The following is a 13756-nucleotide window of genomic DNA, read 5'->3' as shown; positions in this document are numbered from 1 at the left end:
TTAGGGGAACCTGAGTGGCTCAGTCAGCTAAGTGTCTGACTCGAGGTCTGCTCAGGTCATGATCTCTTGGTTCATGAGGTCAAGCCCTGTGTCGGGTTCTGCAATGATAGCTCAGAGCCTGCTTGGGATTCTCTTGCTCTGCCCCTCCCCTGCACATGCCATGCACACGGGCTCTCTCAAAATAAATATTTTTAAAACTCTTATTTATCAGTGTTTAGTAATAGCAAATTTTTCATTAACAACATTTTAATTCTTTTTAGCACGAGCTCAACTGGAGGCAGTCCTGTGCGGAAATCTGAAGAAAAAACAGATACAAAACGGACTGTCATTAAAACTATGGAAGAGTATAATAATGACAATACAGCTCCTGCTGAAGACGTGATTATTATGATTCAGGTTCCTCAGTCCAAATGGGATAAAGATGACTTTGAATCTGAGGAAGAAGATGTTAAGGCCACACAGCCTATGTCAAGTGTAGGAAAACCCGCCAGTGTTATAAAAAATGTTAGCACTAAACCGTTAAATACAGTCAAGTATACTGAAAAAGAAAGTGAGTCGTCAGAGAAAATTCAGAAACTCACCAAGGAAGTTAGCCATGAAATTATACAGCATGAGATCAAGAGTTCAAAAAACTCTGCATCCAGTGAAAAGGGGAAAGCCAAAGATCGAGATCATTCGGTGTTGGAGAAGGAAAACCCCGAAAAGAGGAAAAACAGCACTCAGCCAGAGAAAGAGAGTAACTTGGACCGTCTGAGTGAACCAGGAAATTTTAAAAGTCTGTCTCAATCTTCCAAAGAGACAAGAACTTCAGAAAAGCATGATTCCGTTCGAGGTTCCTCGACTAAAGACTTCACTCCCAACAGAGACAAAAAAACAGACTATGACAACAGAGAGTACTCAAGTTCCAAACGTAGAGACGAAAGGAATGAATTAACAAGAAGGAAAGACTCCCCTTCTCGAAGTAAAGATTCTGCATCTGGACAGAAAACTAAGCCAAGGGAGGAGAGAGATTTGCCTAAAAAAGGAACAGGAGATTCCAAAAAGAGCAATTCTAGTCCCTCCAGAGACAAAAAACCTCATGATCACAAAGCCACTTATGATACGAAACGCTTGACTGAAGAGACAAAATCTGTAGATAAAAATCCTTGTAAGGATCGTGAGAAGCACACGTTAGAAGCAAGGAACAATAAAGAATCGGGTGGCAACAAATTACTGTATGTGCTTAACCCACCAGACCCACAGATTGAAAAGGAGCAAGTTACTGGGCAGACTGACAAGAGCGCTGTCAAGCCAAAGCCACAGTTAAGCCACTCCTCCCGACTTTCCTCCGACTTAACTAGGGAAACTGATGAAGCTGCTTTTGAACCAGACTATAATGAAAGTGACAGTGAAAGCAACATATCTGTAAAAGAGGAGGAAACTTCGGGAAAGATTGCTAAGGAACTGAAAGATAAAGTCGTGGAGAAAGCAAAAGACAGCCTGGACACGGCAGCAGCCAGCCAGGTAGGCACCGCCAGGAGCCAGAGTCCAAGCAGCCCTAGTGTTAGTCCAAGCAGAAGTCATAGCCCTTCTGGCAGCCGGACCCGGAGCCACAGCAGTAGTGCCAGCTCCGCAGAGAGTCAGGACAGCAAGAAGAAGAAGAAGAAGAAGGAAAAGAAGAAGCACAAGAAACACAAAAAACACAAGAAGCATAAGAAGCATGCAGGCACTGAAGGAGAGTTAGAAAAAAGCCAAAAACACAAACACAAGAAAAAGAAGTCCAAGAAGAGCAAAGATAAAGAAAAGGAGAAGGAGAAAGATGACCAAAAAGCGAAATCTGTCCCTGTATAAAGGGACAGATTTTAAAAATTGACTTAATTACTAAGTCATCTGTATTAAATTTTGTTATAATGTAAAGAGATTCAAGCCTTGTAAATAATGATATGGAAGACCCTGTGCTGCACTTAAAATATTGCTGCTTGATTATTTGATTTTTACATCAGAGCTTTATAACACGAACTTTTGTACAGAATTGTGAGTTGTGACCATGTAACATGAGAGGTTTTGCTAGGGCCTATTATTTTTAACCACCATTAATTAGTTGGGGTGGAGTTTACTGTACTGTGAAATTTTCACATTTGAATTTTTTTAATTGCCTGGCAAAAGCTGATATCAGTTCTAAAATATCAGCAGAATGATTTGCTGAATTCATTACAACCCCGTTATGTCACTTTTTGATTACAATAAAAGTTTTCAGTAAACTTTTCAAATGTCGAATATTTGCATTACTTGAAGAAAGTGTGTCCTGTCTCTGCCCCCCCTCCCATTTCCTCATTTAAAATATCCTTGAGCCTGTAGTATAAGCCAAACTGAGTGTACAAAATTAGGAAGCAAACATAGTGGATAGACTTCATCAGTGGGCTGGTGGTGGATGGCCAGAAATAAGAAATCAGGATTAATTGGAGTTCTGGGTGGGAAAAAAATCTAAAAGGGCCTTAAACATATAAAGTAATTACAAGTTTGGACTTGCATTTTAGCCATGAGGAATTGTGATTTGTTTACATGGTCATGTATTTTTCTGGAAACCCTGATAAAGGAGTATGAAACTCATTGATGAGTTGTCAGCTAGAGAGCACACACCGGTGAGCCTCTAAGGCCTACTTGGTTTGCCTGGTTGACAAAAGCAAGCTGCAGTAGGTCCGGGAACACTAGGTTAGACCCTGATGGGCTCTTCCTTTGTGTCTGCCGATCAGGAAGTATTGTAGGCAATGAAAAGCTATCGAAAGGTTTTAGGAGGGTTGGGGTAAGAATAGAAACACGGCAGCACGAACAGGGATCAAGACGACAGCTGCTAGGAGGAGGAGAAAAAAGATCAGCTCCGGTCTGAGGGTGGCCCTGGAGTACCACTGGACTGTGATCATGTAACAGGAAAGGATTTACATTAGCAGCAACTTGCTTCTGTTAACCTCGTGTCTCTGTGCCTTGTCAGGATTTCCAGACTCTGCCATGTGGATAGTAATGCAGACATACATACTTCATTGAATGTGTTTTTTAATGCAGCATTTAATATTCAAAGAAAAATTAATGTGGGTGACACATGTTAAACAGCGTCATTCAGAACTGAGTTAAGTTTATTGAATGTTTCTCAAAAGTAAGTTTGTTAAAATAAGTTAAACCCAACTTTCCTTTAAAGGGCTCCATCACTGGGGATAAGGATGTCTGTTCTGCCCACTCGCAGCCCCACCCCACCCCCACAACACATACTGCTGTTTCTACTTTCAGATACTCCAAGTAGGCTACCCTCTTAACTCTTCCTGTAAATCGGGACCCCAGATCTAGATCATATCTCCCCCATTCGTTGAGGATTTTAGCACCCAGAATTCTTCAGCATAAATTTCATCATGTGAAGTCAGTGTCTTTACCAAGCCTCTGGTCTTTGATTTTAATCTCAGCTGACTTTTTTTTAACTGCAGTGCACTCGTATGACAGTTTTCCAGAATTCCTCATCTGTGATGATTCTGCTCATAAGTTGAAACCAGTATTTCATAGATAGCCTGGTCTTCCAGCTCCATCCTCAACTTAGGCCCGAGGTTTTAACTCTTCTCTTACTCTTTCTACTGTCTGTGGTTGCCTAAGCCCTGCCATTTCCACATGACATTCCCCAAACCTGTCCCCTCTTCCCCATCTTCCTTTTCCAAAACAGTGGAACTCCCAAACCTAAACAAGGGTGCTGAATGGGGTGTTTAGCGAAATTAAAGGCTTGAGGGAAACGTTAAGGAATGACTGCCAGGCACTGTAAGGTGCTTGTGTCTATTTGATCCTTAAAAATTCTAGTGGCTCTAGTGGTATGTCTGATACCCCTTTGAGGAGGAAATTCCACTGCCTATGAAGCTGCAGGCCAACCTTGGGTGCTCAAACCTCAGTGCCTAACTAGTCCAACTACCCCTGCCATGGGGCAGAGTTGGGCAACATGGAAGGCCCAACCAGAAACCCCTAGTTGTGCTGGTCCCCAGAAAGTCCACGTTCTGTCTCCTTACCTAATGCACTCAGCTGTTTTAATCTGGCTGGAATTTTCTTCCGCCTCTGCCCCCGTCTCACAATTTCCTACTCATTGTTCAAGAGTTAGCTTGCCCTTTTTGAACTACTCCCTCGAAGTACCTGCCCGCCCACCCCGGTGCACACCCGGGATACAGTGGCATCGCTGAATATGCTGTGGTGACACTCCAGTTGTTTTCTATGGGCTTTGATCGTCTTCCTCCCGGGACTGAGAGCCTCGAAAGGAATGTGTGGTTTATATTCCAGAAGCCAAACCACGCCTTGCACATAATGTTTGATAAGACAAAGTAACTTTTTTTTTAGATTGAAGTTAAATTTTGCAATCTTCCTGGAAACCAGCGATGTGTCAACATTTGTAAGGGAGGAAAATAATTTTTGAGCTACTACAGATTTGGAAGATAGTAGCCTTCCAATAACCAGCTGCCTCACTGTGCCAAGGATATTGCAAAGCCTTACAATCAGAGGCCTAAGAATAACTCCTTTGCTAGTCTCAGCATGCCAAATGAAGAGTGCTAAGTCCCCTCCAAAATGTTTAAGCCTAGGATTTCAGAGAAAACCAGTTAATGGTTTATTCATTCCGATTTGTGCAAGTGTCCCCATCTGTCTTGTCCACTTTTTCCTGTCTTTAACTCCTTCAATGAATGCTGTTCTTATTGTACCAAACTACACAGAACAAAACCTCTGATTTGGAGCATGCTCGCTCTTCTTTAAGTCCTTTTATATTACTGCTATTTACGTAAGCCAGCTTCAGCTGGTCTCTTACTTTAACAAAGCCTTGCTAATACATAGGTATGTATAGATCGTGTGCCCTACTTTTTCTATTTATGTATCCTAAATACATCCTTTGGCATTAACATTTTTCATCAACATTTTTAAGAATTGTAATCATGAAAGAAATAAAGTAAGCCACTTAAATCCTTGATAAAGGGTAGTGTGGCACTGGTATATGTGGATAACAGTACCCACTAATAAAAATGGGGTTACCAGGAGTGTTCAGAGATTTCATGAGAATTCTTTTCAGCAATGTAGTCTCAACACTTCATCAAGGCTTCTCTTTGTTATAGGCTTTTGAGATTATTTTTAAGATCATGTTAAAAGGACTTGTAAAGAATAGCTATTGCTAATTTGAAGGGGGGGGGAAGCCATTGCTAATTTATGCATTTCTAAAAAACTAATGGTGGGTGAACAGTGATCCCGTATTAGAACCAACACCAGAATGAATCTTGCCTTCCCACACAGAAATGTAGCTATGTAGTCATTTGCTATGAAGTTGGCTTGGCCAGTGTGGATCTTTTTCAATTTAGTTTTTCATTTTTAAAGTCTTCAGTACTAAGAGATACTAGTAAAAGAGTGGACATTCACTGAAAATTCAAAATAGTTTCTTTTTGTAGAAACATTGACACTGTAAATTTTTTGATATTTATAAGTACGTTTTAACCTAGGCTTAATAACACACAAGGAAATATGGTAGACCGATTCCTTTTCATGTCCTAAAACTTAAAACTAATAAATTGGATGAAGGATGCCTGGCTGGCTCAATTGGTGGAGCATGCAACTTGATCTCTGGGTTGTGAGTTCGAGCCCCACGTTGGGTGGAGACTTAAAAACAAATTGGATGAAAAGTGAACATTGGAGAAAATTGTATCAGTGCTAGAACCCAGGGAAAGGATGGGAGGAGCAGACAGTCAGAAATGGGGGAACTTTGCCACAATGCCACATTTTAAAAGTTGTGTTTTTGTTTGTTTTTTGTTTTTGTTTTCAAACTAAAGACAGATGCCCAGAATTCTCTTCCTTGACAAAGCAGATGGCCTTTTGGGAAGTGCAAATAGAAGATCTTGAGCATTATGAATGCTTCATAATCGGGAGGGACAATGGTAGGCTATGGAGCATATGAGGACTACTCCCTCTGTGGTGATTTTAATATGGGAATTGCACAAAGGAACCCTGAAACCTAGGCTGCAACGTTGATGGGGATAGGAGAAGATTCCACCCGAAACCAGATTGGCTGTATGTGGACTCATTGCCAGGAAGGGGGTTAGACCACAGAGGCCTCATTCCCCCGGCTATTACAAGTTGGGGTTAAAAACCAAAGGTACGCAATTTTCAACTCATGATAATATTGGTACTAGAATAGGTAGATCAGAGGAATTGAGTAAAACTCCAGAAATTGACCCACATAAGTAAGTAATAACAGTTGCAGCATAAATAAATGTGAAAAAGATCAATTTTTCAGTAAGGAGCTTTGAGAGAGCTGGATTACCATTTTGAGAAAAAAATTTTCACATCTTAAAATTCTAGATGGATTAAATAAATATCCAAAATTTTATTTTACTACCCAACCTGAGTATTGGTCAGTTTTCCTTTTTCGAGGATCTTTGATAGTTTAGGTCTTTATTTTTCAAACTGACCGGTCACCTGGAAACCCAAGATCTTCCCCAATATTTCTGATAATACTTGTGAGATGTGGTTTATCGTAGTTGGCTCCTTTCTGACTCCCTGATGTCCATTCCCGGTGCTGATTCTTCTCTTCAGATCTCACTACAGTAGAGTCTCAAGTCTTCATAAGTTTTATGACATTTCCCTCAGAATACATCACACCCTCTCATCTCCCTGTGTCCAGTGTCATTACTTCTTTTCTCTCCTACACCATCAGCTCTTCCTCTTTCAAGGTATTTTTCTGAGGCAAGAAACCATCGCCCTGTGATGAATTATGCCATTAGAGAGCAGAGGACGCTGCTGGCATTTCTTTAGAATAGCAATGCCTTTCTTCCCTGTACAATTTTTAAAAATTACAAACTCAACTATTGTACAGAAATACAAATGGCCAATTGACATTTGAAAAGGTTAAATGTCACTGGCAATAAAAACACCAGTGAGATGAAGTTCCTCTGCCTTCAGGTATTTAGAGTTGCCTGCAAGTCCCAAACCAACCCAATTCTCCCTCGCCTCATCCCCTTGGCATTTCCACCAGCATTTGTCCCGTGGTTAATATTTCACTAAGTTTGCTTAGATCGTAATACACATCCTCAGTTTGCAGGCTTTTAAATTCTGTGTTTATTTCTGACAAAGTCCTTGCACAGGACTTCAAGTCTTCAAGTTCTTCAAGACCTAAAACACCGGAGTCTCCTGCCCCCACCCACTGCACCCTGACTCCAGACTCCGGCTCTTCAGATGCAATCAGTTCCAACTCTCCTTTCTTTGAAAACAAAACAGAAACACTTGAACATAAGTCTTGATTTTTCAGTTTCAAGTATTAGCTACTACTGACTCTAGCCCCTCCCCATCCCCCCACAAGTCTCTTCTCCCATCCTCTAAATAAAAGTTCTCATCTGGACTGAATTGAAATGCTATGGACATTCTTAGGCCTTTACATCTGTACTTCAAAATCAAATCATTTGGTATATTAGGATTCTTTTTCCTGTAAAATTTTGGTTTCCCCAGAATTAATAACTGGCTTATTTTAAAAAGTGTTTCATTTCCTAAAGATTACTCAAAAAAATGTAAACCTCTTCTTCAGTATATTCAAATAAATCAAGTGGTCTTTTAGTTTATCTTTTTTCGTGTGATACGTCTCCTATGAAAATTGGTTGTCCTCTAGGCCAGCCACACAGCTATGACCCTGCAAGCTTCTTTACTACCATCCTGGGAATTTTCCTCACCCTCTCCCTGCAATGGATCTTTGTGTCTTCCATTCTGTGTCTTTCTCTTTCCAGGTTTTCTGCCTTATTTGCGGTGAAGGGCACATTCTCTGGTAGATTCTTGAGAAAGGCTGCGTGAAAAGGTAAGTTTTTGAGAGCCTGTAACATCACGAATGTTCTGACTCCACCCCCACACCTGATTTATGGTTTGAGTCAAGAATTGTAGGTTGCAAGTTATTTTCACTCATACTTGGAAGCATTTCTCATAATCTAGCTTCCAGCATTGCCGAGGAGTTCAAAGCCATTGTGATTCCCGATCCATTTTTGTGATATCCTTTGAAGCAAAGGGCTGGAACTCACAAACCTTGAGATCGTGACCTGAGCTGAAACCAGGAGTCAGACGCTCAACCAACTGAGCCACCCAAGCAACCCCACTTTGGCGGGATTTCTAATAAATCTTTGTCTAACCCAAATTCAAAAAGCTCCTCCCAGGTTTTCTTCTAAAAACTTTATAACTTTGGGTTTGCACTTAGATTGATGATCCAGTTTTTAATACCAGCTTTATTGAGATCTATTTCACATACCATAAAGTTTACCCCTTTGTCGTATAATCGTATACAGTTCAGTGGTTTTGAGAGTATTCACGGAGTTGTGCGACTATTACCACCATCTAATTAGAACACCCTCATAACCCTAAAAAGGAAGCCCTTACCCATCGGTCATTCCCCATTCCCTCCTCACCTCAACTCCTGGCAACTACTGATCTACCTTCTGCCTCCATGGATTTGCCTTTATGGACATTTCGTATAAATTGAATCATACAGTATGTGGTCTTTCGTCTCTGGCTTCTTTCGCTGAGCATAACGTTTTCAGGGTTCATTCGTGTTGTAGTATGTGTCAGTATCCCATTCTTTTCTGTGACGGAACAATAATCCACTGTGGCTCTACCATCACTTGATGTGCATTTGACTTGTTTCTCCTTTTCGGCTATTATGAACAATGTGGCTAGGAACATTCATGTACAAGTTTTCCTGTGGTTGTGTATTTTCAGTTTTCAATCCTATAAATGGAATCGATGGATCATATGCCAAATGGTTCCCAAAACAGCTCTATCTCTTTATTTTTTAATGTTTATTTATTTTTGAGAGGGTGGAGGGAGGGACAGAGAGACAGGGAGACACAGAATCCGCAGCAGGCTCCAGGCTCCAAGCTGTCAGCACAGAGCCTGATGCAGGGCTCAAACCTACCAACCATGAGATCATGACCTGAGCTGAAGTTGGATACTTAACCAACTGATCCACCCAGGTGCCCCACCTACCTTTTTTTTTTTTTTTTTTTTTAAGTAGAGGCTTCATGCCCAATGTAGGGCTTGAACTCACAAACCCCAAGATCAAGAGTCGCATGCTCTACTGACTGAGCCAGCCAGGCATTCCAGCTCTACCATTTTATATTCTCACCAATAGTGTACAAAGAGTTTCAGTTTCTCCATTCTCCCCAACACTTGTTCATCTTGTTGTTTATAGCTATGCTGGTGGGTGTAAAGTGATATTTCATTGTGGTTTGGATTTGTGTTTCTCAGATGACTGATGATGGTAAGCAACTATTCATGTGCTTAATGGCCATTTGCCTATCTTTTTTTTTTTTTTTGGCAGAAATGTCAATTCAAATTCAAATCCTCTGCCCATTTTTCATTTGGGCTATTTGTCTTTTTATTCTTGACTTGCGGGGTTTTTATATAGTCTCGATACAAGTCACTTATCAGATATATGATTTGAAAATATCTTCTCCCATTCTATGGACTTTTTACTTCCTGTATGATCTCCTTTGAAGCAAAGTTTTAAAATGTTGATGATATCTAATTTACCTTATTATTTTCTTTTGTCACTTGTGCTCTGGTGTCACATCTAAGAAAACATTGCCTAGTCCAAGGTCATGAAGATCTACTTCTGCATTCCGAGAATTTTATTATTTTAGCCCTTATTTTGGGTCTTTAATACATTTTGAGTACATGTTTACATATGATAGGAGGTAGTTGTCCATTTTTATTCTTTTGTGTATGGATGTTCCCTTGTCCTGGCACCATTTGTTGAAAAATTTGTTTCCCCACTGAATCTTGGTACCTTCTCCAAAATCAACTGGCCATAATGGTAAGGCTTTATATCTGGATTCTTAATTCTGTTCTGTTGACATACATGCCTATCCTGTACCAGTGCCACAGTGTATCTTTATATGTAAATTTTAAAATTGAGAAGTATGAATCTTCCAACTTCTTTTAAAATCTACATGTATAGGATATTCTGGGTGCCTTGCATTCCCGTATGAATTTGAGGGTTAGATTGTCCATTTCTGGGGGAAAAAAGACATCTGGGATTTTGATAGGGATTACAGTGATCTCTTTTGGTGGTATTGCCATCTTAATATGAATATTAAGTCTTCTAGTCCATAAACACAAGATACCTTTCCCTTTATTTAAATCTTCTTTAACTTCTTCCAGCATGGTTCTGTTGTTTTCAGTGTACAAGTTTTGTGCATTCTTGGACAAGTTTATTCCTAGGTATTTTATTCTTTTTAATGTTATTGTAAATTGATTTGCTTTCTTAATTTTTTATTGTTCATCACTAGTGTATAGAACTACAGTTGATTTGTATGTATTGATTTCATATTCTGCAAACTTGCTGAACCTTTCATTAGTTCTAACAGTTTTTGGTGGAGTTCTTTGGGATTTTCTGTATATAAGGTCATGTCATCTGGAAAGAGTGGTACTTGTAGTTCTTCCTTTCCAATTTGGATCCCTTATTTTTGGTTTGTTTTTTATGCCTGACTTTTCTGGTAATGTTAAATAGAAGCGGCAAGAGGAAACATTCTTGTCATATTCTGCTGTTAGGGGAAAAGCAGTCAGGCTTTCATGATCAAGTAGCACTGAGTTCTTCATAAATAACTTTTACCAGGTTGAGGGTGCTTCCTTCTCTTGCTAGTTTATTGAATGTCCCTGATTCACTGAGTCCAAGGGTGTTGGACTTAGTCAAATGCTTTTTCCGTGTCTATCGAGGTGATCTTGTGATTTTTGTTTTTTATTTAATATGGTGTATTATGTTGATTTATGTTCATAGAGTAGACCAACTTTGCATTCCTGAGATCCCCAACTGGTCATGGTATATAATTACTTCTTTATGATAACTGAATTTTTCTTAGGAATTTTTCATCTATAAGGGATATTGGGTGTAATGTTTTTTGTTTGTTTAAGTTTATTTATTTATTTTGAGGGAGAGAGAGACACACAGAGAGCAGGGAGGGGCAGAGATAGAAGGGAAGAGAGAATCCCAAGCAGGCTTCACACCGTCAGTGCAGCAGAGCCTGATGTGCGGCTCGAACTCACGAATGGTGACATCATGACCTGAGCTGAAACCAAGAGTCAGATACTTAACCGAGTCACCTAGGTGCCCTGGGTGTAATGTTTTTTCTCGTGATGTCTGTTTGGTTTTAAGATCAGGATAAAGCTGGCCTCATAAAATGATTTGGGAGGTGTCCCTATGAGTCCCATTTAGAGTTAATTTTTGTATAGTGCAAGAAGATATGGACTGAAGTGGGCTTTGTTTTTGTTTTGTTTTGTTTTTTAGCATTTGTGCATACATTTTGTTAGTGCCATTTGGTGTAAAGACCAACTTTCTCTACCAAGTTGCCTTTGCAAGTTTGTTGAAAATCAATCGATCGTATTTGTGTGGGCCTATCTCTGTAATTCCTATTCTGTTCCATTGTTTCTGCATCTGTCTTTACCCCAGTACTGTACTGTTTCAATTACTGTAGTTCTGTCCTCCAATTATAGTCTGACTCAAAGTTTCCCTCTACTCTTCTGTGCCTTCCATATTACCGTGAATTTTAGAATCAACAGCATTTCATTGCGGTAAAATATAGATAACACAACCTAGCATTTTAGCCAATTTTAGATGTATTGTTCAGTGGCATTAAGGACATTCATACTATTGTACGGCCATCACCACCTTCCATCTTCTTCATCATCCCAAACTGAACGTCTGTACACATTAAACAATAACTCCCCATTTCTTCTTCCCCCCAGCCTCTGGCCACAACCATTCCATTCTGTTTTCTGTCTTTATGAATTTACCACTCTAGATACCTCACATCAGTGGAATTATGACATTTGTCCTTTTGTGTCTGACTTATTTAATGTAATCTTCAAGGTTCATCCATGTTATAGCACATGTCAGAATTTCCTTTCTTTTTAAGGCTGAACAATATTCCATGGCATGTATATACCACATTTTTGTTTATCCATTCTAATGTTGGGAAATTTGGAATATTGTCACCTTCTGGCTATTGTGAATAGTGCTACTATGAACATTAGTAATATGGACTCAACTTCTCAATTTTTATTAAAAAGAAAGCCTTTTGGGGGTACCTGGGTGGCTCAGTCAGGTAAGCGTATGACTTGTTCTCAGCTCAGGTCTTGTTCTCGGGGTCGTGAGTTCGAGTTCTACACTGGTTATGAAGACTATTTTTAAAAAATGCCTTCTGGGGGCGCCTGGGTGGCTCAGTCGGTTGAGTGTCCGACTTCGGCCCAGGTCATGATCTCACGGTCCGTGGATTCGAGCCCTGCATCGGGCTCTGTGCTGACAGCTCGGAGCCGGGAGCCTGTTTCATATTCTGTGTCTCCCTCTCTCTCTGACCCTCCTCTGTTCATCCTCTGTCTCTCTCTGTCTCAAAAATAAATAAACATTTAAAAAAAATTTTTTTAAATGTCTTCTGGGATTTTTATTTTTATTTTTTATTTTATTTTATTTTTTTAGCATTTATTTATTTTTGAGAGACAGAGACAGAGCGTGAGCAGGGGAGGGGCAGAGAGAGAAGGAGACACAGAATCTGAAGCAGGCTCCAGGCTCTGAGCTGTCAGCACAGAGCCTGACGTGGGGCTTGTGAGACCATGAGCTGCAGTCGGATGCTTAACTGACTAAGCCACCCAGGCGCCCGTCTTCTGAGATTTTTAAAAAATATTTTATTTAAAAACATTTTTTTAATGTTTATTTTTGATAGAGACAGAGCATGAGTGGAGGAGGGGGAGAGAGAGAGGGAGACACAGAATCCAAAGCAGGCTCCAGGCTCTAAGCTGTCTGCACAGAGCCCAACGTGGGGCTTGAACTCATGAACCGTGAGATCATGATCTGAGTTGAAGTCGGATGCTTAACCAACTGAGCCACCCAGGCGCCCCAAGATTTTATTTTTAACTAATCTCTACACCCAGCATGGGCCTCAAACTCACAGTCCTGAGATCAAGAGTTGCACACTCCACCAGCTGAGCCAGCCAGGCACCCCTCCTTCTGGGATTTTTGTTAAGATTGCATTGAGTCAACAGATTAATTTGGGGAGAATTGATGTATTAACAATACTGAGTCTTCCAATCCATAAACCCATGGATGTTTCCATTTATTTAGATGTTCTTTCATTTCTCTCAGGGTTTTGGAATTTTCAGTGTATAGGACTTACATATTTTTTAAAAAACTTTTAATGTTTATTTTTGGAGAGAGAGAGAGAGAGAGAGAGAGAGAGAGAGAGAGATGGAGAGTGAGCAGGGGAAGGGGCAGAGAGAGAGGGAGACACAGAATCTGAAGCAGGCTCCAGGCTCCGAGCTGTCAGCACAGAGACCGATGCGGGGCTTGAACTCACGAGTCTTGAGATTATGACCTGAGCCGAAGTCAGGTGCCATCCAGGCACCCCAAGACTTAACATATTTTTGGTCAGAGTTGTCCTCAAGCTTTTCATATTTTCATGCTTTCGTACACAGTATTTCTTAAAATTTCCATTCTGTTTGTTGCTAGTGTCTGGCAACAATTTTGGAAATTGGGCTTGTATCCTGAAATCTCACTAAACTTACATATTAATTCGAGTAGTTTTTTTCATACATTTTTCTAGATAATGATCCTGTTGCCTACGAATAAAAACAGTTTTACTACTTTCTTTCCAACCTAAGGTGCCTTTGATTTATTTATTTATTTTCTTGCTTGAGCACCCTAGCCAAGACTTGTAATACAGTGTTGGATACTAGTAATGAGAACAGACATTCTTGTCTT

General features: G+C 40.2%; 1 protein-coding gene across 3 annotated transcripts in view; it reads left to right on the top strand.

The window, feature by feature from the left end:
- Window positions 1–2249, top strand: part of RBBP6 (RB binding protein 6, ubiquitin ligase) — a 32974-nt gene extending 30725 nt beyond the window's left edge. For all 3 annotated transcript variants that reach the window (XM_058711811.1, XM_058711810.1, XM_058711812.1), the window contains one exon: window positions 261–2249. In XM_058711811.1, coding sequence (XP_058567794.1) covers window positions 261–1830 — 1570 coding nt within the window. In that variant the 3' untranslated portion in view covers window positions 1831–2249. The remainder of the gene's footprint in view (window positions 1–260) is intronic.
- Window positions 2250–13756: the final 11507 nt, after the last annotated feature.

Source organism: Neofelis nebulosa, chromosome 18 (genome assembly GCF_028018385.1).
Source record: "Neofelis nebulosa isolate mNeoNeb1 chromosome 18, mNeoNeb1.pri, whole genome shotgun sequence".
NCBI lineage: Eukaryota > Metazoa > Chordata > Mammalia > Carnivora > Felidae > Neofelis > Neofelis nebulosa.
Note: the sequence above shows the minus strand (reverse complement) of the source record. Positions and strands in the feature narration are given on the sequence as shown.